Source organism: Salvia splendens, chromosome 3 (genome assembly GCF_004379255.2).
Source record: "Salvia splendens isolate huo1 chromosome 3, SspV2, whole genome shotgun sequence".
NCBI classification, from domain to species: domain Eukaryota; kingdom Viridiplantae; phylum Streptophyta; class Magnoliopsida; order Lamiales; family Lamiaceae; genus Salvia; species Salvia splendens.
The window spans coordinates 35,988,615-36,014,141 of NC_056034.1; the positions used below are offsets into that span (position 1 = coordinate 35,988,615).

Below are 25,527 nucleotides of genomic sequence, written 5' to 3' on the forward strand. Positions count from 1 at the left end.
TTAACACACGTGGCTCAATTACTCAGCTCCACTCGGACTTCACGCTGTCCATTTCCATATTTCCTCCCTCTTTCCAAATGTGCGGACACTATCAAATTCACACACAATATAAACAACAATATTATCAAATAAATGCACTACATTTGATAGCCACCCCTTTTGCCATATTCTTTATTCGTATACACCTACGAGTTTTAATACTACTATTCCTTATAATAATTGATTAATGAAGACAAATAATTTGGATAGAAAATCTTGTTTTCGTTGAATTTGATCGAACCATCCATATTTATGGGATAAAGTAGGAGGGCATTAACGTACTTTCGCAGGACTCCCTCTCTAACTTTTCCCTCATTTAATTAATTATCTAACAGAGTATCAGAAAACAGAACTTCTCTCCGATCCCAAAATCCCAATTTAACCGCTCCATTGTCTTTCTCTCTCTCCCTCAGCAGCAAAGCAATGGCGGCAGTGGCAAAGGACCATTCTCTCTCCACTCCCCTCCTCTCCTCCGACCAGCCCCAGCCCCAGCCCCACGTCATCGTCACAGTCCAAGACGGACCAGATCTGCCTCAACCCGAAACCGATCCCGGACCCCTATTTCAATCGGGAGATGAGAATCGCCGCAATCCCTACGCGTTTATCGGGGCGCACGACGAATTCGAGGTGCCCGGATCCTCCACCATCGACCCCTTCCGCAACCACACCCCAAACGTCGAGGGCTTCTACGAGTGCCTCAAGATACTCATCTGCTTGCCTATCGCGCTGCTCCGCCTCGTGCTCTTCGGCCTGTCTTTGACAGTCGGCTACTTGATTACTCGCCTGGCGCTGTGTGGCTGGAAGGACAGGCATAATCCTATGCCTAAGTGGCGCTGTCTGCTCATGTGGGTCACCCGCTTTTGTGGTCGGGCTATCCTTTTCTCCTTTGGGTATAAAGCTCTTAACTTTATTAGCTTCTTCATGCCACAGTTTTTAAATTCGCCAAGGTTTATGTTGGGAGTAGCAGTTTTATATTTCCTGTGTTGATTTACTTACAAATTGAATTGCTTACTCTTTCGATGAAATGCTGGGTATGCTTGTTTTCATGTTTAAGATTCTGTGATGATTAGTGTTCGTAGGGAAAAATATTAAATATTTTAATTGGGGAAGCATCACAAATTATGAAATCAGAGTGATGACTAGGATTGATTTTGAGCTAGCAGTGTCCTACTTCAAAATGAGTTGTCCCTGAATAAGTTTCCTATTTTAGAATTCCGTGATAAAAGGTTGCCAAACTTCCTATATAACCCCTTTTCATCAATGCTATTTTTTTGCTTTTAAGTTTTTAACTTGATAATTATTAGTAGTGGTAATAGTGAAGTTGCCCACTTTCTTGAAGTGTGTTTTAGTGGAAGGGGAGACTTATATAGTACGGATGGAGTAATTAATAGTAGATGTTGTCACTGTCAGCATTCCGTTTAAGTGACTCCAGTTTAGTTGATTCAGAAACTAACTGTTGTTTCTTTTGCATATTTTGTTCTGCAGCTACCATTGGATAAAAAGAAAAGGAAAACCTGCTCCAAGGGAAATTGCTCCTATAGTTGTGTCTAATCATGTATCATATATTGATCCGATTTTCTTTTTCTATGAAATATTTCCCACCATAGTGTCTGCGGATACACATGATTCCATGCCTTTTGTTGGGACCATAATCAGAGCAATGCAGGTATGATTGTAATCTTTCTCTGATAAGTCTGTACAAATTTTTAACAATTTATAATTCCAAATTTCCAATAGCTCTTACTTTTCTTCTTTTTATTTCGGTGTTCAGTCGGGGAAGCACATGTGTTTCTCAGGATGAAATCTTTTGTTGTTTAGTTAGGGTTTATTCATTGCAATATAATCATGCTTGGTGCCATCATATATATTATTTAATCATTATGTTTTTCCTGCATTAGGTTATTTATGTTGATAGATTCTCGAAGCCATCAAGGAAGCATGCTGTAAATGAAATCAAGGTAGGAAGATCCCATATGCTGTCATTTATTCTGTCTTTAACCGAAACAAATACATGGATATCTCTCTTATAATTGTTCTTGGTTAAAAATGTATTTAATTTCATTTATCTATATATAAGCTATTTGATACAGAAATGTTCTTTAAGGACCTGAAAACAGAGAAAAGCTTCATGCAATCGGTTTCCTCGTGTGCTTTTATTTCCTGAGGGAACAACAAGCAATGGCAGAGTTCTTTTATCATTCCAAATTGGTGCATTCATTCCTGGCTATCCTGTTCAGCCAGTTGCTGTTCGTTACCCCTATGTTCACTTTGACCAGTCATGGTAATGCCAGATTTTTTTCCCATTGGATATGCCTCTTCATTTCTTTTTGCATGCTCAACTTCATATTTGTGCCATCTTTTACAGGGGAAATATCACACTTGCCATGTTAATGTTCAGAATGTTTACGCAGTTCCACAATTTCATGGAGGTATGTTTCTTTGTATTGGATTCTGATATCTGTGTACTGTGTAGTAGTTATCCCTGGATTATTATCTTTTCATAACTAGATGATAGTGGCTAGTGCTACTGCTACTGCTAACAGGCCTAAAATAATTACAACATCAGGCATTTCCTTTCATATAATCCTACACTGCTTTAAATGGAGCAATGTCTTGACTCTATGCCCTTTATTATATGTACTAATTAGTGAAAACTGCAGAAGTAGTGAATTTAACTACACGTGTATATGTTATCATGTTTGAGCTGCTGTTGCATTTCACATTAATAGAAAATTCAAAATTATCGTGTGGTGTAGAAAGGGAATGCAACAAAAAGTTTAAATGGCATTTTTTGCATGTAAAAGAATTTGCTGTAATATAAAGAGCTTTTGTATCAATAAGTGAAGTATCTTGGCCTCGTACAGTGTTTAATGTTACTACTCCCTCCGTCCCATTATAAGTGAGGCGTATTCCTTTTTAGGTCGTCCACTATAAGTGAGACATTTCCTTTTATGAGAATCGCAAGGGAGTACAATATACTGATACTTTCATACCATTCTCCTGTCATTATTCACAGGTAGAATATCTTCCGCTTGTTTATCCTAATGAGAATCGGAAGGAAAATGCAGTTCATTTTTCTCAGAGGGTGAGCAATGTCTAAATTTCTGTATGGATATGCTAGCTCTCATTTATGTTAAACAGCAGTAACCCTGAAGACTTTTTTGGGTCTAACTTCAATCATGCCACACTCCAGTTGCCTGTAATTAGCTATCGATTTGGTTATTTCCCAAATTTCTGAAACTTTGTTGATGTTTAATGTTTGTCTATTTACTAGAACACATACCATGACCTTGAATGTGGCTTCTTCATCTTTCTTTTTTTTCCTGAGTATACAATATACAATTGTATAGCATACAAATATTGCATAAATACTTCATTTAATTATGTTATTCTTAAGTGTGCTTGACCTAATGCAGACTGGGCGTGCCATTGCAAGTGCCCTCAATGTAGCACAGACGGCTCACTCATATGGAGACTTTATGCTCCTTGCTAAGGCTGCTGAGTCAAAGCAGGTTGCATATTATTTTCCAACGCTATTAAAATATGTTTGTCTTCAATTTGAAGAGAATATTTCAAGATTATATGTTGAACTTTAGTATGATAGTTTTACAAGTGCTCTTTTTTTGTTGGAGTTTATGACTGGTTTCAGTGCCTTAAATATTCAATGTGTTTTAACTAACTTAAGTCCTGAGACCTAAGATTGTGAATGTAAGGACAGTTGGCCTTAGTCATCTATAGTAGTAATATGTTGGCCTGCCGTTTGGTTAAATTTGGCCCAGAAGTCCAGGTCTCCGACTTCTTGTATAGACCATTGTTTTTTTGGTCCCTGTGTTTCTCAAATTTAATTTTTTGTAAATAATAGATTACTGTAACTACTCATTATCAATTTAGTTTAGATTTGCTGGTATCCTATTTCTTCTGCCTTTACATTTATTTGTTAGTTATTATTAAATATGCTTGGTTTATTTGTTCTCCATCTAGTCAAATCCTGTTTGATCATATGAAAAGTGTGCCCATATGAATGGTTGTTCACAACGTAGATTTTCTTTTTGTGCAAATTTGAATGATCCATTGATAGTATATGGTTTTATTTTCTTTTACCAGGAAAACCCGTCGCTGTACATGGTAGAACTGGGCTGGGTACAATCGGTAAGTTAAATTGGCCTTAACTAAGTGTTAAGGAAATTAATGTCTCCTTTTGCATTGTAGAATTGTTTTGGATGTTGGGTCCACTGCTAATATCATCCCAAACATGTTTGAAAAACAGTCGAAGAAGAAATGATGTTTAGAGCTAATTTGATGTGCTTAGAGTCAATGTCTACATCATTGAAATTCTCTTGCTGTAGTGCTTTGTGTTTAAAGGAATCTGCATTGCACAATAATGGAGGGAATTCACCATTCCAGTTGGCGTTTCCTGAATGACTGCTGGTATTACATAAAACATTTTAATGGTACTTCACAAAAGTTCGTTGCAGTAGCTTCAAAACAGATGGAACATCACCCTATGTAATTAGAATGGATCCCAGAATTTCTTCTTGTTTCCTTTTCCTCACCCATAACCTGTTGCAACATCCTCTACAAAAAAAGAGCAAGAAATGGAACAAGAAAGATGAATATACTCCCTCCGTTTCCTAAAAATAGGAACTTTGGAAAACGGCACGAGTTTAATACAAAATTGGTAAAGTAAGAGAGGGGAAGAGAAAAATGGGTGAATTAAAAAGAGAGGAGAATAAGTAGTGGAAGTAGGGGTCCATTTCTTAAAATGGAAGTTTCTATTTTTAGGAAACGGACAAAAAGGAAAGAATTTCTATTTTTAGGAAACAGAGTAAAATTTATTCCTTTCTCATAGTTTGCTTTGAACATTGAGTCGTTGATCAGCAAAAGTTATCCGCACTTTGCAGAACTCTCATAACAATGTGTACTTGGTATAAACTATAATGGTAGCTCTACCCTCCCTTTTGTTTTGCTAAATGCCTCTGATGAAGCTCAGTAACCATAGGCTGGAAATATATGGGTTACAAAGTAAATTCTATAAAATATCCCAGATCATGCAACTTTGTTATAAACTACTTATAATTCTTTTGATTTATTGTATCACTTAACTGCAGTCGTTACATCTGAGTGTTGTGGAAGCCCTTGAGTTTTTGGAGATATTTCTGTCTATGAATCCAGATCCCAGGTATTCCGAAATTTTGTTCTGTTGCATTAAATATATCATTTTATAGTTGCTTCAGTAAGACAGACTCTTTCTGCATTTTAACTGGGTCCATCTCTAACACACCTTGTAATGCACTAATTACGATTAAGAAATGCATAAATCATTTTGCGTCCTTCCAATTTTACCCGAAGTTGCAATGTTGAGCTTCATCTTTCAGTTTATTTAAGATGGAACTATCCAGGAACCTCATAACTTCGTTATGTATGTGCTTTATGAAGAAGATTTTCCTGTGAACAAATTGGCAAAAGAAAAAAAAAACTACTCCTACCTTAAAAAAGGGTTTTTTAGGTGCTATCTTGTAGTCAGCTGTCAAAGTCTCTGGCAATAGATTTTGGGCTTGGTTAACTCTTATCTATTTTATACTCAAAACAAGGCGTGAACATGTCACTGTCTAGATAACTATTGAGTTCATAGCTTCTATACTTGGTGAAGAAGAGAGTATGTTTTTTTATGATGCTCAACCACTTGCATGTTCTATGAAATTAAGATGATCATGCAACATTTATAACTTGATTCTGATAAAATTTTATTTATTTCAGTGGGCTTGTTGAATTCCGTGATTTTCTTAGAGCTCTGAGACTGAAACCTTGTGGTCTTTCTGAGAAGGTTAGTTCCAAATGTTTCTGAGTTTCAATCTCCTTCATGAACTGTTTTACCTCTTTTCATGGTGACTTGGTGTTTCTGACTGCATCCAAAACGACAATGATGGATGTCGCAATTTTTTATGCTATTATAACATGGGTGATAGCTCCCCACCCAACCACATCACATTACAGCTCTTTCCAGATTCTTGTGTAGATTTTACTGAACAATTTCCTTGTTATTCTGCAGATGTTTGATTTTATTGATGTGCAGAAGATGGGTAAAATAACATTTAAGCAGGTAAGTTTGTTATAGAATGCTCATAAAATTTGTTAATATGGATATTTGCAACAAATCAGTACTAGTGGTTTTCTTTACCAACCACACGTAGTATCTCAATTAGCAGGTTTTAGAAACCTTAATATCTAAAAGAGAAAAAAATGGAAGCAGTTCAACAAAACACAAGACCCACTGTATGTAGTTTGGGTATCCTACTCTGGCTTTCTGGTTGTACTGGCTCAACAAGTGAAGTTTATGCTTTTAAACATTTGAATGTACTATGTATATGTTGAAACTCAGTGAGATGTGTATTTGTTAGCGATGTTGTATCCTGTTCAAGATGTTTCTGACATTTGAAATGTTATGTCATTTCAGTTCTTGCTAGGTTCAGCCAACATTTTGAAGCAGCCTCTGTTTTGGAGGGCATGTGATGTATCATTTGGTGAATGTGCTATAAGTGGGAATGATCATATTTTGAAGCAAGAGGTTTATAACTATATCTGACGCTGATTCTAAAACTGTCTTGTGACTTTTATTCTGAGATTTTCCCTTATCCCCTGTTTTTTGTTATTTTGACAGTTACAAGATGCAGTTTCACTATCAATTCCAAGTTTAAATACCGAGGAGGTTAGTTGGGTATTATCTGGCATTAATCCTATCAAGAATCTGGACCCTCTGACTTTTACACATTTAAAAATATTTTGTTTTATGGTAAAAGGTTGAAGTGTTCTACCTTACCCTATTAATCTGCCACTTAATTAACATATCTCCTTAGATAATTGGGCATTTTAGTGTGGACAACTATGCTGCGGACTAATAAGGAAACGATTCATATTTTTAAGGGACGGAGGAGGTATAGTTTTATTTCCTTATTTTCTCAGACTTGTTTATTGTGGTGTATACAGATTCATGGGCTTTTTAGTTTGTTCGACGTGGATAATGACGATAGGGTCAGCAGGGACGATTTTATCTCCTGTTTGAGACGGCATCCTTTGCTCATAGCACTTTTTGCACCCAAATTGCTGCACAGAGGTTCGTCCATAGCTGATCAAAATTTAGTAGAGGAAGTCTTGTAACGACTCATCCGGAGAGTAATGCTATTGTTTTATTACTTAGTAGTTATGCTATCTAAAGAGGAGACTGTAATGCAGCCCTCATAGTCAAGTTTCCACCTTTATTTGTGAGAAGAGCTTATTTTTTTAAATTTTATTATGGCATAACAGTGTCTGTAAATTTGGCATGTCTTAAGGAATTATTGTAAAGTATCAGAGCAGATGAGATTTGATGGGGGAGAATTAATGTTGAAATTGGTAGACAAAAATGGTGTAATGGTGGTGGAGCCCTTGGATCATTGTTTGCTACCAAATGCCATAAATTTTGTTCTCTCTCCAAATGGGCCAACTTATTATGTTTGGAAATTGGTGATGGTAGTAGTGCTGTCCTTGGATGTGTATATCAGTATGTACTGAAACAATTAATTGAAAGAATTTTCAAACATGTTTTAAGTATGGATTTCGTCTTTATGCTCGTAGTCAAGTTTATTTTGAGCATGGCACAAAAATGAAATCAAATGTATAAGTATCTTTTAGTTGACCCAATAGCTCTACAGAAATTATTGGGTGGGGAATTTAACTCTGCTCCTTTATAAATAGCTATTGAGATCAGTTCGAATGAGTTATGTCATTATAAAATTATGTGTCATCTACGACAATTTGAAGAAGGAATGGAGAAAGGGCAAAAACGAGACATATTTTTAGAAAAATTATGATCACCTATTAAATGGAGAATAATATGTCTTTCAATTACGTTTTGAAATGGAAGAAGATTCAAATTGACAGGCAATAAAGAATAAATAAAAATAACCAATTCTCCACGTGTTTCTAATGAAGATGCATGTGTAATAAAAATAGTGATATGAATGCCTGTATTAAACGATAAGGGTAAAAGGACGACCGGTGTATAATGCGGATTTAATCAACAAAAAATTAAATTTTTGTCTTGTCTTTTCATATAGGCCATATTGACTTCATCCAATTGGAATGGACCACATGAAAACCGATAAGAGGCCATTGTTTTGTGGTTTATAATAATTTTCTCATCTTATCATTTTCCCTACACACATGACACACGCCACTGTCTGTAGTAATTACAAAATTTATTCTTATATTCGTATTCAATAATTTCTTGAACACACTTTAGTAATTATTACTAATCTTGAGAGAGAGACACTCAGACACCAACTCATATTTAGTAGAAACATGCGAAAGAGGAACGACTGTGTTTCATATCTAACACTTGAATTTTGTAGGAATAATAACAATGCAATTACACTGGAAAAACATCGAGTGTATTGTTTTAGGCAAAAAATCGAAACTATTGATTACATATCTTTTATATGCATTCAAACTTGACCTAATGTATGTATATTTTTAATTTAAACTACCATAAAGTGCAACCGAATCAGTAATACGCTTCATCTTCGACTATTAGGTTGACGATTGAGGCACCAAATATGAAAATGTGAGGATGGACCTAAAAGAAATCTATCAATTCTTTGTTGGCTTGTATAGATTTTTTCTATTATTGGCAAATTATTATAAATTGTAAAGGCAATGCCACAGTGGACTTGAATCTGTGACCTTTGGTCTGGGCACCAACCACTCTACCAATTGGCAAACACACACGTATTTAGTAGCATAATAAAAAAATAGGGATCTTTGATTTTATTTTCTTATGCTTTGTCGAACGGCCTACGTTATATAACACCAATATATGTTGACTAGGGTAAGTATAGCAAAATGGAAAAATAATAGGCAAGTTTGGTAAGAACAAATCAAGATGTGTGTATTTGTTAATTCGTCATTATAACCTTTACCACAAAAGAATATACTATAACTAATTAGATTACTTTTAAAATAATCACCAATCAAAATCTTAGAAATAGAAATTCACAAAATATTATTAATAGGTCCAGAGTTTTAAGTGTTTGACTAATCGTAATTTGGGAAAGGGTTTCCCATTTTCAACATATTAGCTTTTCCAAAACATTCAAACTCACTTGAAGTAATCATCAATACTCCTTCCTGGATAAGCATATAATACGAGTACTGCACTACTGCTCTTTTAAATGATCGTATAATCGACAAAAGGCCAGATTTTTTGATAAAACGCAACTAGTTTCTTCTTTGATAAGCATACCGAACTAACTTTTCACTTCGTACAAAATAGAAAAATAATAAAAAGTACTTAATTCGTCCCATAGAATGGGTTATTTGGAGACGACACGAGTTTTAATGTATAATTGATAAAGCAAAAGAGAATGCGAATAAATAGTTAAAATAGTATAGTGGATGGTAGAGCTCATAAAATGATAAATAAAAAAAGAAGGTTAAAAGATTTCTATAAATGAATATGGACTATTTTATGGGACATATGTAAAAGAAAATTCATCAGTCTATATTCTATGGGACGGATGTGGAGTATAATTTACATACAATAAAAATAAAGGAGCATTTATAATTGACAAATTATATCGTTGTTCGATTTTTGGTGATGGATTTATTATGTTTCCCATCACTCATCGGCCATTGCGTGAATCGTTGAAAAGGATGACTCAGAAATAGAACAACATGATATTTTTGTTAGTTTTCACGTTATGTATTTATTTATTATAATTATCAATAGTTTATGGTAATTTTGTTAGTGTTCAAATAGTTTATGATTTAATTATGATTACCAATAATTTAAAATATATGTATTAAATAATGTGACTTGTATATTTTCATACACAAAAAATGATTATTTACTATATGAAGCAAGAATTTGATTGAACTCTTGAAGCCAACCAATTTGAAATGTTATGGAAATGAAAACCACACTTGGAATTAAATGAGTGAGACACACATTTGTCACGAATAAGGCTAGGGATATCCATGAATTTCTTGAAGCTAACTAGCATAAAAAAAACCTCCATTTAGATTGTAGACTAATCGGATACGGATTGATCGAATTAAAAATTTATTGGATGATGAATTTCAACTCTAACTCCAAATATCCAGATTTTCAGTAGAATATATAGCGGGCCAATCATGTTAAAACCTAAAAATAAATATTAACATGTGTATTTTATCCATCAAAATCTAATTCGGAATCATTTTAAATGTTATTTATAATAATTAATTTACACTAATTGTAATGTCAAATTGGCAATAGTTGCTGCAAAATATCTCATGAGAATCAACTCACCCACTCTGTTCGTTTCTTTGCCTATTAGATCTCTTTCTCTCACCGGTCCGGGACCATTCCCGTTTTGTGAATTTTTTTAAGCTGGTGAGAAAGAGTATTTCTTATTGGTTTAGGACCTTAATCCGAAAGCATTGATATATATTGAATGTGCACGAGAGGTGCCGTTGCTTATCCAGAATGCTAGACAACATCGACAACTAATTTATTTGACGATAAAGCCACATCTAGCTTTGCAACCGCATCTCAAGGTGCAACGCCTCAATTATGAGAATTTCAAAGTCGACGGACATAATATGTCCGTAGAACAAATTTATGACCAATTCCAACAAGATTTATTATAGTTTTTCAATTTAAAATATGTACTGTACATTTTTATTTCAATTGTGTGATACTTTTATGCTAATTATAAGATTTTTGAATTTTTTAATAATATAATTCTAGGGTTGTAAGCATTTTTTTTGTTTTGATACCTCTTCGACACACGATAAGTGAGACGTTTCATTTTTACATGAGATTTAACAAAATTACTCCCTCTATCTGCTCAAAAGATGGAGACTTTGGGAACAATACAAGGTTTAATGAGAAATTGATAAATATGAGAGATAGATTGTTTTAGTTGAAGTAGTGTTAGAGGATATATAGTTGACCCATGTCATAATCGTGCGGCGAAATTTTTTCAAAAATAGTGGACCACTTTTGTTCTATTGGACAAAAAATACACAAGACTACTTTTTGGGATAGAGAAAATCATATTTATGAGCTATGGAGAGACGGTAAAATAGATAAAATAAAAAGAGAAAAAAAAATATAAGTAACGAGAAAGTAACTTGGGGAAAAAGAATTAAAAAGTAAATCATCGGTCAATGAATAGTAAATTTTTAATAGATTTTTGTGACATAATTTTGAATGTTTATGATAAAATTTAAGACTATAAACATTATACATGAATGAATGGTAAAAGTTTGGCTAAAATTTTATATCTTGGCTGTGGATAGCATTAAGTTGTTTATAAGTCAACTAACTGCAGTAACAAAACTGTGTATTTACGCTTAATTAATAAACTTATTTAAAGATTAATAGACTTGAATCCACTCATTTCTGCCGCCCTTTTGAGTCTACACACACTATCACCAATTAAAATTCAGCATCTTTGCGTAAAACATAGTTAAAGATTATCATTATTTTTTTTTATCATGGTTGGTTAAGCAATTTATTTGAAAATGACAGTTAGGAGAAAAATGTAAATTAATGGGTAGCAGGCGAAAATAAGTTTAATGGACAAATCAAGAAATATTAAGAATTTAAGATGCGTGGCTACAAATGTGGAAGAGAAGACTCACTATGCATAGAAAATAGTGGGACCCATATGAAGTGAAGGGCGTGTCTTATTAATTCCAAGATGGCTTTAGTTAGAAAATCTAATATAGGTGTTGTGTTTTCGACCTGTAATTGGCTGCTGTGTTCCTTCAGACACTGCAGATGTTGACATGTTTCTAAATGTGTACGGACGCATCCAATTTCCTCTTCAAATTAACTCATTTGGCATGTGTGTGCATATATTTTTCTCACTCTTCATTATTGCTCTGTGCTTGCTTTCATTTTTTGGTGATACTAATAAAAAATCAAATTGGAGTCTGTTTTGATTTTTGCAGTTTTTACCTTTCTTGTTAGGGTTTCAAAGGAATGGAATTGACTATACATAAGCTGGGAGGCTAGTAGTATTTTTTACCTATTTTTTGCTATTTTAATTTCCCATTTTTGATTGATAAAAATTCCCATTCCCATAGAAGGGACTGTGTCTGTGAGTCAATCTGTCTACCAACCTTCCATTAAATATTTCTACATTATTTTTTTTCTCTATTTCTTTTCCACCTCTCTCTCTGATCTCTCTCTCATAAGTCATAAACATAAACACATCAGATTTGTTTCATCCCTTTTTTAGGCATATTTCTTTTTCCACCTCAAACCAAAAGGCTCTCTGGGTATTTTCCATATTTGTAAGCATCCACACTGCAATAACTTTGATTTCACATTCTTGTTTCCACAAAAATCCACTTATTTTTGGAAAATTCTTCCAAAACTTTTTTCTTTGCCACTCCTCCACATAGTTATCCTCACACAATTTTCCCCAAAACCACCACTACTTGTTTCAGTTTCAATCTTTGATTTTTCACAAATTTTGAGAGAAAAATGGTGAGAGGAAAGACACAGATGAGGCGCATAGAGAACGCGACAAGCAGGCAAGTGACGTTCTCGAAGAGGAGAAATGGGCTGCTGAAGAAGGCCTTCGAGCTCTCGGTTCTGTGCGATGCTGAGGTGGCACTCATCATCTTCTCCCCTAGAGGGAAGCTTCATGAATTCGCTAGCTCAAGGTACTTCATTATTTTTTCTGAATTATGTAGATTTTTTAATGAATCTTGCTATATTCTTTCTTGATTTCACACGTAGGATTATGATTCATCAAAGCAACTTTAGGTTTCTAGGTAGATCTTTCTGTTTATGGATGGATTTGCAGGAAACCAGATCTGTCCGTACACTTTTTTTTCCATGGAAATGCTTTCTGATTTATTGCTAGCAGCTCTATTCTGATTTGATTGCACCTTAATTTTGAGATGACTATACTTTTTATTTTATTTTTCGTTCTTGCATCAAATCTAGTGAATTATTTATTGTCCTAATTGATTTTTCTGTGCTTCTTGAGATTTTTAGGATTTTATCATATTATGTGTGTGTATGTGTACTTGTATGTATATATGCATCATTTCATTTGATATTATTGTCTGTTCTTTTTTTTTGCGTGTTAATCTATATAACACCGATACGCCACCCTGTTGCCGTATCGCGTATCGGATACGTATCCGATACCGATACGCGACGGATACACCGTCGATACGTATCCTGGGCGTATCCGCGAGCTGGGCCGTATTGGGCCGGGAAACCTCAGATTCGATACGTATCCTTCGGCGTATCCGCGAGCTGGGCCGTATTGGGCCTTCATCCTCCTCTATCTGCAAAGATCTGAGGTTCTCCTCTTCGAAATCAACGTCCATCTCTGTCGAAGAACTTCGCAACTTTCAATTTACGAACTTCAATCCGATTTGGGAACAAAATCGACAGTTAATGGGAGGAGAAGAAGAAGAAGAAGAAGAAGAAGAAGAAGAAGAAGAAAGGGGAGGCGCCGCTATTGCCTCAACTAGGGATTGAAGAAAATTGGAAATGGGAGAATGAATTGGGCAAGAAGTGGTCACGATGGAAAAGGAGTATATTTGGGGCTCATTTTTGGGCCAATTTATTACTCCATTAACTTTGTCTAATTTTGTAACTATAAATAAATATTTTGATCAATATTATTGGTAATATGGATAAGTATAACCAAAAAATCGATGTGGTGTAATCGACCATAAAAGAAATTGACTTTAGCTTTTAATATTTTGTAATTTTATTATTTTTATTTGTATAATAACATTAGAATATCTATTTTGTAATTTATTATGCACTATTATTATTTATTAAAAAAATAGTTAAAACGTATCCGCGTATCGGGTTGTTTGGGAAAGAGCCGTATCCGCGTATCCGTATCCTTCGGATACTGATACGCGTATCCGTATCCGTGCCGCATAGGTGTTAATTATATTAATGTCTGTTCTTGATCGAGGGCGAGATGAAATCATATGTACGGAAAAATAGATTCAAAGATTTCAATAATAGTAGTAGCATTCTTCTTATTTTCTCTCTGAAAAGGGGTTTGAATTTTTGGTTGATTTCTGGAATATAATTTTTTTTCATCGAAAGTATACATCTTTTGCCTTGATTCACAGAGACTTGCACCTCTTCAACTCATGATTTTCAAATTTCTGTCTTGTTTCCATTTCAATATTATTTTGTTTACAAAGATTAAGTTAACCCTCACGTAAGTAAAAAAATTATTGATGTTGACATGCATTTCAAAAGATTTGAAATGTTAAAATTTTGTGTATAAGAGGTTGTTCATATTTATAAATCTTAAAACTACTCCGTATTTTATTTAATTTGGTGTAAGAGAGGTTGTTCCTGTCAGTAAATGTACAAATGAATAACTAACTAGTAATAACAACATCATAAACTTTAAAAAATCACAGCAAAAGGATCTCCAGGTAAAAAATCAAAATATTAAATCTTTAAGAGAACACTTGAAACTCCAATGTAAAGACTAAAGAGTCTAAATATGTTGGAGGATGTTGCATTCGTGTCTGAGATTTAAATAGATTTGACAATTTATTATAACTGGAATTTTTTTTCGAATTGTTCTTAAGCCTACGAGGGTTCCCGCAATGGTGGGTCACGATGGTCTTAAGCCTACGAGGGTTCCCGCAATGGTGGGTCACGATGGTGCCCTACCGTTTGACATAACTGTAGGCCACGATAACCTTAAGAATTACAGGGAGTATAATACTAGTTTCGCCTCAACTATGAGATAATGGAGGGAGTATAATACTAGTACTGCTACTCGTTAAATTGGTGTTTAGTGGAGTAGGAGTTATGGAAATTGGTTTAATTTTATTTATGTAGGACAAGTATTTAGCAAAGGCCAGTTGTCAATATTGTAGTACACTTATTGGTGCAAGAGCAGCTATCTTGTCTATGATGAGGAGGCAATAGTTTTGATACTTTCCCTCAAATGCTTGTACGGACTTCCATCAACGATAAATAGTGTACATTAATTGCTACATTTTGATTGGTTATTTCCTTTTTTTATAAAAGACAAAATATAAATCACTCTTACTTTATTCTATCGTTTAATTTACTTATTCTTCATCTTTTCTACTTTATTCATCTCTCATACTTTTCAATACAATTTATTAATCCCGTTCTTAGAAATATTGACTCTAACTTAGTTGGGACGGAGGAAGTAGTACTATATATAAAAAAAACTTGTGTAAAGAATGTATACAATCATTCATAATACATATACCTTATATATAGAATAGTGATAAATGAACAATTAAATGAGTAAATCATAATGTAAATTGATAGCATTAGTGGATAGATTTAGTTTAAATTAATTCATTTCCTAGTCGTTTTAGGTCATCACAAGGTATAGTCAAGCTAGCCACGACCCATAAGGTCATTCCGAAGTTGTTTTAGGTCATTACAAGAGTAAAATTAGATCATTATTATGTAGTCGTGCCAGATTAGATTTAAGCGATTTTCATATATATCAGACAATATATAGATCATTTCAAAAGGATAACATTGCTTTTCAATTTTGAAAATATATTTTACCCATGGAATGAACTAAAACCCCTTTAAAATGTATTTTTCAATCTAGTGATTGAAATTTAGTCTCTGGTTATGCACTAGAGAAGCAATGGCTCTATAATGCTTACATTTTATATATAATATATAGGGCCCTGTTAGGTCGTTTGCTAACTGCCAACTATGTCATCCACTAAATTTTGTTGAAATCTAAATGTCTTGGTGTTGACATCTATAACATAGATTATTGGCATAGTTAGCAACTGATCACATCAATATATGTGTATGTTTGCGTTTTGTGATTAAATGCCCATAGTCTCTCACACTCAAATATCTATCACATGTGTGTTATTTGTTAATATTGAATCATTTTTGTTGCCTTTTAGTTACTACTTCAAAGATTTGTAATCTGAATGGTCGAGAGGTTAGTTATGAAATATTGGTAAGATTAACAAGTTATCTAGTCTTTGTGCACGCATTAGAGCATTTTTTAGCGGAAAGTTGGATTGAGAAAGTATATTTATTATTTATCTTTTTAAAAATGTAATTATACATTCATTAAAAGTAGAGTAATAAACTCTAAGAGAAGAAAGTAAATTGAATGGCAAATAAAAATAACTAAGTTTTTACCTTTTGTGTGAGGATGAGATAAAGATACATTTCCAAAATTGAAGAATGTATAATACCTTCTCAAATGTCATTTCCTTGAAGAATGAATATTATGTATGAAGAATAACTACATGTGATAGTTATTTCTCTTTACCTATCCAATTATCATTTCCCTTGGAGATGCTCTTAAGAATAACGAGCGGATAAGCAATGTCACGCAATTAGATGAGATACGCGATCGAGTATTCAATTACTTGGATATGATTAATCTAGTATTTAGGTACGCATGCATTCAATGTTTTTGTTTGTAATATTTCATGTAACTATCGTAATTTGACGAGTCTCGAATATAAGTGCCAATTTTTGTTTTTGTTCGAAAAATAAGAAGAAGAGAAAAACCCTCGTTGATGATGAGTGAAGTTATAGAAATTGGTGATGTGAGATATCTATTTAAGTAGATCTATATATATAGGTGTGTGATTAAATACTAACTTTTTACAGTAATAACTAATAACTAAATATCAATTTTGTATGTTAAAAATATCAATACAAAGATATAAATTTGTCAATCTTTCTTGTGTTGATAAATTATGTCTTTGTATTGATATTTAAAATTTACATATTGTATTGATATAATTATGTTTTTGTGTTGATAATTTTAATACACAAAATTGAAAGTTATTAGTTATTATTGTAAATTAGTTAGTACACTAACACAATCCTATGAAGTGTGCATTGGCCAAATAGATTTGATGTAGGAGTACTAAAATATGTGATGATATCATATATAGTACGAAGAGGTAAAGTGTGCATTGGTAAAATAGATTTAATGTAGTTACTAGAACATGTGATTTTAGAGTGAATATTTTATTTTCTGCCCTAAATTTATAAACGAAGAGTGAATATAGTACTAAAATATGTGATGTTATCATACATAGTATATGTAAGTGCATAACATGCGAGATGTAGCAAATAAGAGTAACAGCTAGAAATGATAGGAATGATTAACCATTAATTGTAAAACATCAAAATTACCACTCCTATATATGCATTACTGTCATGCATCGGACTTGTATTTATAACTAGGAAAAATTTGTGTCTTTGTACCTCTTAGATTGTTTCATGAAATTAATAGATGTATATCCAAACACACCTCAGATAATGTTGTCTGTGAAACTAACTAAACTAAGAATCTGATCTCAAGTTTGCTGCTACCTATCTGATATAACCTAATTTATTTGATTTGATGCATAAACTTGTTAGCATGCACGAGACGATCCAGCGTTATCAGAAGCATACTAAAGATAGTCAAGCCAACCATCCCCCTTCGGAGCACACTATGCAGGTTTCATAATTGTTTCTCTATTTTGTATATGAAAATAAATTCAAACATTTCATTATTTACAATTTTCTCTTTAAACTGCAGAATTTGAAACACGAAGCAGCCGCCATGATGAAGAAAATCGAGCAGCTAGAAACAGCAAAGCGGTATGAATTTCTTCGTACTAATTTATATATCATGTTGTGTAAAATGAAAGAAATTTTGATACTAGTTCAATTTTCCTTCCCTTTCTAGGAAGCTACTTGGTGAAGGTTTAGGTTCGTGCACCATCGAGGAGCTGCAGCAGCTCGAGCAGCAACTGGAGCGCAGCGTAACCACCATTCGTGGAAGAAAGGTATAATTGTTTGTGGAATGCAGGCTAATAGAAGAGCATTTTTTGATTATGTTTTATGCATTCAGATGCAAGTATACAAGCAGCAGATCGAGCGTTTGAAGGAAAAGGTAAATCAAATTTTACGCTGCACATTTTCACCCGATGTGATTTAGTTAGTAAATATGAAAATTACTACAGAATTAATAATACATTTGCATGCATATTTTATATACAGGAGAAAGCCCTCTGTGCTGAAAACGCAATGCTGTGTGACAAGGTAATTTCACAGTTTCGTTAATATATGTGACACGATCGACTATGAAAATAGTTGTACCTATACATAGCAAATCAAGATTTTACACTAAACTTTGAGATGTTTTTTGGTATTCTAAGACTACATTGGAACTCATTGGAACTCATTGTAACACATTGCAGTTTGGACTACAAACATGGAGTGGAGCAGGATCGAACGAGGAGAGGGCCGTTGCGCCATCTGCAGAGATCAGTGAGGTCTCGGATGTGGAGACAGAGTTGTTCATAGGGTTGCCTGAGACGAGGCATAAGCGCCATTAGCTAGTATGTGAATAATATAAGTTAAAGCTGCTTAACTCCAAGCTTTAGTAACTTATGTATGTTTATATGAATATACTTGCTTTTTTCTTCATGCCAAATTATAATTTGCACTTGGAACTGCAGGTAATATGTGCCTACTGTGTCTGTTAACCACATTGACTCTTTTTTGGCTGCGATGGATTATTGTATTGTATATGCACAAGACAACTTATTTCTGACATGTCTCTTTTTGTGTCACTGCAAAACAATTTTTTATCGACAGATTTTTCCATCATAAGTCGTAAAAATCGGTCGGTAACTACATGAGGAATTTCTAATGAAAAACACCCTTTCAGAAACATTGTCAGTAAAAACATCGTTGGCCAAATTAACTGGAAAATGCTCAATTGAGTAGAATAAACTAGAAGTGAAGATACACTCAAGATTGCACAAAATTATTTCACATGATATGACAACGGGTACTAGACGTCAAGAGTCTCTCCTTCAGCGTGAGCCATGGATCTATTGGGGTTTGGAAATGAGAGAGAAGGCACGCAGGGGATCCAATAAAGCTCGATGGAATCCCGAAGATTTGCGGAAAAGAGAAGGCTTTGATTTGAGGACAAATCCTTTCCAAGAAGGGGAGGATGCCGTGCATCAAAGTTTCTGCTTCAGCTGGTTCCAATCAGTAATCGACCTATCGGGATGACGTCCAAACGCTCTGAAAAGGCCACCAACATTTTCATCTTCGAAAGAGCTTCGCATGAGTATCTTGCACGCCTCATTAGGAGTTCGGTGGAGAAAATTATGGCCGTTTTACGAATACTGCACACTGAAGAGCAGGTGACTCAGGAGAAATATTTTGGTTCATTAAAACTATTTTAAGTGTGTTCAGAATTTATATGAATAGATTTAATAGGTAAACAATGTTGTTTTTAGGGAGTGGGACGATGTTTGATAAGTTGGACGTTTATGCCATATTATTTTCCGTCTTGCATATAAGATTCCTCAAATTCAAATTAATGAGATGATTGAAAAAAATGTGAAAGTCATGGCATAATTGACTTCTTTCGAAGCTTGTATGACTAATAGAAATTGATCAAACTTCATGATTTTTCTGATATATACTAAAATTACATAACTACATATGTCTATATTAATTTTTTCTTTCAAGTCAATTTCCTCGAAAACAATCTGTCCCATAATAGATGATACACTTTGAAAATGACACGAGATTTTAGGAAAAAGTTGTTTTGTTTGTTAAGTGGAGAGAAAATATTATATTTATATTAATGTAAGAGAGAACTTTTTCCAAAAAAAAGGAAATATGACATCTTTTGTGGGACAAACTAAAAAGGAAAGTGTGACATCTATTATGGGACGGGGGAGTATCACTCAATTAATGATCACATTTACCATAATGCAAAAAGAATAAATACAAATACTAACTATTTTTAAAATAGGGCAAATTACCCTAAAAGTCATAAACTTTTTCTATTTTTCTATTTTTCCCACGAACTAAAATTTTGGCGTATAATGTCACGAACTTTACCGGGTTGTTGGAATTTCCCATTTGACCCGACCCTGGAGTTTTCCGGTCGAAATCTTGCGCACGTGGCAAGCCTGAATCTGACGTGGAAAACGCTGGAAATTCATTAACCCTAAAAGTCATAAACCTTTCTCATTTTTCGGTTTTCCCACAAACTTTTCCCAATCTCTCGTTGCGATTTCTTCTCCCTCTTGTCGCGATTTCTGCCGTAATCCAATTTTGATTTTTCCCTTTCAAACAACCAAGTTTTGGTCAGTTTCGATTGAATGTGCAATTTTTCAATGTGTGGTTAATTTTCTCGTTTGAATGTGTGGTTTCAATGTGCTATTTTCCCGATTCAGTCAATTTTCTGGTTTGAATTTGTGGTTTCGATTTCAATTTTATTTTTTTTAGAATAATCACTTTAGCTATTGTCGCCTTGTGGAAAAATTGAAGGAATCATTTCTCGGCAGTTCTCTTTGTGGGAAGCCTCTTGACATCATGTGCCCCGAAACTCTGGCTGTTGCCGCCGGTGGAAGAACATAAAATATCGAAATGCAAAAGCAAAATTTGTTGATTCTTGTTATAGGAGATTTTTATGCAAATATTTAACAGTTTTCTCGCCCTTATCAATCTCTTCATTCTCTGTCAATTTATTCATAAAACTCTTAAAAATCACAAAAAAAATATTTACTGAAAGATAAGGTTTTGGTGATTGTTACTTCTTAATCATTATTGACATAACATTGATCATACGATATTGCTTATGCCCTACTTTGATTTATCAAAAGGTGCGGGTTTTTCGTAATCCAAGAATCTCGATGTCTTGGGTATTGGTGATCAATGTCTTGTGCTGCTAATATTATTGTTGCAATGAAATTATGTGCTGGTAGAATACAGTTTTATAGTATCCTTAAGAGGTATTTAGAAAAAGATTTTATTATTCAGAAACCTGTCATTTTAAAATTTATTCCACAAATAATAAATGAAGTTTTTGAACTAGACCATTCTTAAAAAGAGATATTAATTAATTGAAGTCAAATGACAAACTTACATTAATTAATTGATATTTATATCTCAAACACAGTAAATAATAAATTAAAGAGAAAGCTCGAATAACTCGTAATTTGGGATTGGACGGATATTCAATATTATTTTACTATAGTGACTGATAATAATATTCTGTTTGGACTTGAATTAAATTTAAGCTCAATTTAATTAGTTAAAGTCAAACAAGCTTGGGCCAAGTCCAACCTCCATAGATACCAAATCCGACCCAAAACAACTCTATAATACGATACTAGATATGAGACATAGGACTTAAGCCTCACAATTTTTTGTGCCCCCGAGTGGACGAAATTTCAATTCCTCCTAGAACTGAAGTTCAGTCTTTTTTATAGTCTAGTCTGTTCAGTTTTGACAAACTTTGCCCACCCAAAGATCATAACCTGAGTTCAGAAGACAAGTTAAAAGGTTTGTGGTTGAGTGCAAAGAACTTTATGTATAGACGAAGCAAGTAATCGATAATTCTTTGGAGAATCTATTAGGCAATTCTAAACCGTAGAAATTCATGATTTATTATTTAAATTTTCATGAGCATGAATTGTTTGCATTTTTATATGAAAATATGATGCAGCAGAGAAATATTCAGTAACTTTAACCGGTAGGCCACATTACCAACCTTTGCGAATACCTCAAATGGGCTGTAAAATAAAAAACCCGCTATTGAATGGGCCTCTGCATAAATTACAACTCATGTCACTGAAGAAACTCGCTACATCAATTCCAACCCATGTCAATGAAGAAACTCGTTATATGTCGATAATGTTGTCCACTATCATTGGCATTATGTTGTAAAATGTTGGTGAAGGTCTTGACACTATCTTCAAATAATTAGGGTATTAAGTTCAGTACCTCCACATGGTTGTCCACAAGGCGATATTGTAGATTACGCCTTCAGGATTATCGTATGTCCCTTTGATGAGGATACCATTACCCAACTTTCCATTATATTCGTTTCCTAAATAGATTGCTCTAAGTCCAAAAAAATGGTGGCCAAAATAGACTTAAAATCTTTCTCTATGTCACTACACCAAAGTCTTTTTTTTAGATTAAAGCGATAGAAGTAAATTCTTATTCGGTACTGACTGCTAAATTGCAATGTTTACATCAAGTGCGAGAGGTATACACAAAATCACAAATCTAGCCTGCAACACAAAATTATAATCTAACAAATAAAAATTTATACCTCATGAAACTTGAGTCGCTACTGTCAAAATAACAAAATTCGATCCGATGGCCAAAAATATATGTTGGAATTAGTCGAGAAACACAATCGAAAAGATGAACACGTTTTGAGGCGAAAAGAATTTTAATTCTTTCTTGAGAAACTATCAAAACAAGCTATTAATCACAACTGACTCTAATCCTTTCACATTTTATATGAAAACCGAAAGAAAGAGCTCAACAAACATAACTGCATAAAGCTAAACAAACTATTCAAACTCTGTTGCAATCCAACGGCTAGTTGAATCGACGATCCTACGTCTCCTGAAGCTTTGGAGCAGTAAGCTTGTTTCACTTCGTTTCTTCAACATTTCTCAACAATCAGTATGCATCAATTACAATCCTCCACCTTGAATACTATTTGCTGAGTAGTCAATCTTTCTTACACATTCCGACCAACTTCAAACATAGCTCAAACTTTTCTTTTAGCAATGTCTTGGTAAGCATATCGGCCGGATTCTCCAAAGTGTCTACTTTGAACACTTTCACCCTTCCTCTTTCTATTTCCTCTCTAATGAAGTGCAAGCGCATGTCTATGTGCTTGCTTCTTTCATGAAAAACATGGTTCTTGGCTAAGCTTATTGCGTTGTTATTGTCACAGCCAATAGCCACTGCATCTAGGACCACACCAAAATATGCTGCTATCCCCTTGAGCCAAAATGATTCTTTCACAGCTGCTGTCAAAGCCATATATTCTGCCTCCGTCGTAGACAAGGCAACCACACTCTGCAAGCTTGATTTCCAGCTCATTGCACCTCCATATAAGGTGAAGATGTAGCCTGATTGAGACTTCTTATTATCAATGTTCCCTGCATAGTCACTGTCACAATATTCCACCAATGCATCTCCCTTTACCACCCCACTCCCTCTGAACAGAATTCCAATATTCCCAGCTCCATTTAAGTATTTCAGAATCCATTTCAGAGCTAGCCAGTGTTCTTTACCATGATCACTCATGAATCTACTAGTGACACGGATAGCTTGAGCCACGTCTGGCCTTGAGCTTATCAATGCATACATTACACTGCACACAGTGTTAACATAAGGGATTTTTTGCATTTCAAGCTTCTCTTGCTCAGTTTTTGGCCTCTGCTCAACAAACAACCTGAAGTGCTCAACAAACAACCTGAAGTGCTGAGCCAGAGGGGTTGATGTTGGCCTTGAGTCTTGTATTTTGAACCTTTTTACCAGCCTTGATATATAGTCTGACTGATTCAACCATATCTTCTTCTTGGATCGGTTCCTGACTATATTCATGCCCAAAATTCTCTTGGCATTTCCCAGATCCTTCATGTCAAATGCAGACCTTAGATCATCTTTTATTTCCTGAATCACTTTCTTGCAAGAACCACCAACTAGCATATCATCAACATATAAGAGTAAGTAAGCTACCACAAGACCTCTTTTCTTCTTGATATAAACACATTCATCATAATTTGATCTAGTGAAGCCATTCCTCAGAATATGATCATCAAACTTGATGTGCCACTGCCTACTAGCTTGCTTTAGGCTATAGGTGTTTTTCTTCAATAGACAGACCTTATTCTCTTCTCCAGCTTTAGCAAAACCCTCTAGCTGCTGCATGTAGATTGTTTCTACCAAATCCCCATGCAGAAAAGTTGTTTTAACATCGAGCTGCTCCAGTTCCCAATCTAGCTTTGCAACCACAACCAAAAGAGTTCTTATAGAGGTGTTCTTCACCACAGGTGAGAAGACTTCACTGTAATCAGCTCCATATTCCTGTGTGAAGCTCCTTGCTACAAGCCTAGCCTTGTATCTGATCTTCACATTATCAGTAGATTCTAATTTCTTTTTGAAGATCCACTTGGAACTCACAACTCTTCTTCCCTCAACTCTGTCAACCAGCACCCATGTACCATTCTTTAGTAGAGAATCTATCTCCTCTATCATAGCTTTCATCCATTCACTTCTTTCTTTGCATTCCATAGCAGCCTTGTAGGTAGCTGGTTCCCCAAACTCCACCTCCTCAGCCACACATAATGCAAAATAAAGCATCTCTGAATCTGCATATCTGGCAGGAACCTTGACATTTTTCCTTCTGGCTCTATCTCAAGCCAGCTGATATTGGCTGAGATCTTCAGGGTCTATATCTGATTTTCCTTGTATGATCTCATCATCACTTCCATCAGCTCCACCTGAAACTAACACATCTGGCTCCACCTCAGAACTAGCAACATATTCCCCAGATATGATAGTCTTTTCACCATCTTGTCCTTTGTTGAGAGGCATCACAAATTCATTGAAAACTACATCTCTGCTCACAAGGATCTTGTGATTTTTTCGGGTTCAATGCACCAAAGTCTGTACCCCTTTACACCAGATTGGTATCCCAGAAGCACACATTTCAAACCTCTAGCATCCAGCTTATTATGCTTGAGATGAGCATAGGCTTGGCAACCAAAAATCTTGAGGTCTGAGTAATCTCCATATCTGCCATACCATTTGAAGTCAAGAGTATCATCTTTAATTGCTGAAGAAGGACACTTGTTCATCAATTTGACAGCAGTGGTAGCAACCTCAGCCCAGAACCTTTTCTCCATCCCAGAACTGAGTAACATGCATCTGACCCTTTCTAAAATAGTTCGGTTGGCTATCTCTGCCACCCCATTTTGTTGGGGGTTTAAGGGAATCGTTCTATGCCTTTTAATCCCTCTCTTGGCAGAATCTATCAAATTCCTTGGATAAGAACTCAAAGTCCATTGTCTGTTCTCAGACATTTCAATGTACTTCCCTTCTCTCTCTTAACCATAATGCACCATTCCTTGAACCTAGCAAAAGCCTCTGATTTTTCTTTCAAAATATACAACCACATCTTTCTGGAATAGTCATCTATTATGATCATATAATATATCCCTTCTCCAATTGAATTCACAGGAGCAGGCCCCCATAAGTCACTGTGAGCATATTCAAGGGGTACTTGTGAAGAGTGTTTACCTTTTGGATATGGGAGTTTCTTGGATTTGCGAAGAATGCACTCTTCACATGGCTCACTGGTCTTGCTGTCCACTCCATGGATCACCCCTCTCTTGATCAGCTCCTTGATGCTTCCATCTGCTGGATGTCCCATTCTCAAGTGCCATGTTTTTACAGAGTCTGATATAACATTGTTCAATTGGCCTTCATTGATTCTAACTGCAGCTCTACAAAGATAATAAAGACTCCATTTTCTTTCCCCATGCATGACCACAGCAGTGCCCCTTTTGATCTTCATCACTCCACCTGAAGACTCAAAAGTGCATCCCTTTTTCTCAAGCATGCCTAGTGATATCAGATTCCTT

At 34.8% G+C, this 25,527-nt stretch overlaps 2 protein-coding genes across 2 annotated transcripts; both read left to right on the forward strand.

The window, feature by feature from the left end:
• The first annotated feature begins 347 nt into the window (after nt 1-347).
• On the forward strand, nt 348-7,626 carry LOC121795830 (lysophospholipid acyltransferase LPEAT2-like). The gene is made up of 14 exons (XM_042194452.1): nt 348-929; nt 1,525-1,705; nt 1,938-1,997; nt 2,157-2,320; nt 2,405-2,468; nt 3,056-3,124; nt 3,456-3,551; nt 4,144-4,188; nt 5,148-5,218; nt 5,797-5,863; nt 6,089-6,139; nt 6,494-6,604; nt 6,698-6,745; nt 7,024-7,626. The coding sequence occupies exons 1-14, from the start codon at nt 463-465 to the stop codon at nt 7,192-7,194; spliced, it is 1,665 nt and encodes a 554-aa protein (XP_042050386.1). The 5' UTR covers nt 348-462; the 3' UTR covers nt 7,195-7,626.
• Nucleotides 7,627-11,931: 4,305 nt separating this feature from the next.
• Nucleotides 11,932-18,655, forward strand: LOC121795831 (MADS-box protein SOC1-like). The gene is made up of 8 exons (XM_042194453.1): nt 11,932-12,735; nt 17,471-17,552; nt 17,634-17,695; nt 17,784-17,883; nt 17,949-17,990; nt 18,098-18,139; nt 18,298-18,438; nt 18,559-18,655. The coding sequence occupies exons 1-7, from the start codon at nt 12,554-12,556 to the stop codon at nt 18,433-18,435; spliced, it is 648 nt and encodes a 215-aa protein (XP_042050387.1). The 5' UTR covers nt 11,932-12,553; the 3' UTR covers nt 18,436-18,438; nt 18,559-18,655.
• The last annotated feature ends 6,872 nt before the right edge of the window (nt 18,656-25,527 follow it).

Coding starts and splice junctions, on each gene's coding strand:
- LOC121795830 (XM_042194452.1), top strand. CDS start 463: ATGGCGGCAGTGGCAAAGGACCATTCTCTCTCCACTCCCCTCCTCTCC. Junction 1,998..2,156: donor ATGCTGTAAATGAAATCAAG/GTAGGAAGATCC, acceptor ACCTGAAAACAG/AGAAAAGCTTCATGCAATCG. Junction 6,140..6,493: donor GTAAAATAACATTTAAGCAG/GTAAGTTTGTTA, acceptor ATGTCATTTCAG/TTCTTGCTAGGTTCAGCCAA.
- LOC121795831 (XM_042194453.1), top strand. CDS start 12,554: ATGGTGAGAGGAAAGACACAGATGAGGCGCATAGAGAACGCGACAAGC. Junction 12,736..17,470: donor CATGAATTCGCTAGCTCAAG/GTACTTCATTAT, acceptor TAAACTTGTTAG/CATGCACGAGACGATCCAGC. Junction 18,140..18,297: donor ACGCAATGCTGTGTGACAAG/GTAATTTCACAG, acceptor AACACATTGCAG/TTTGGACTACAAACATGGAG.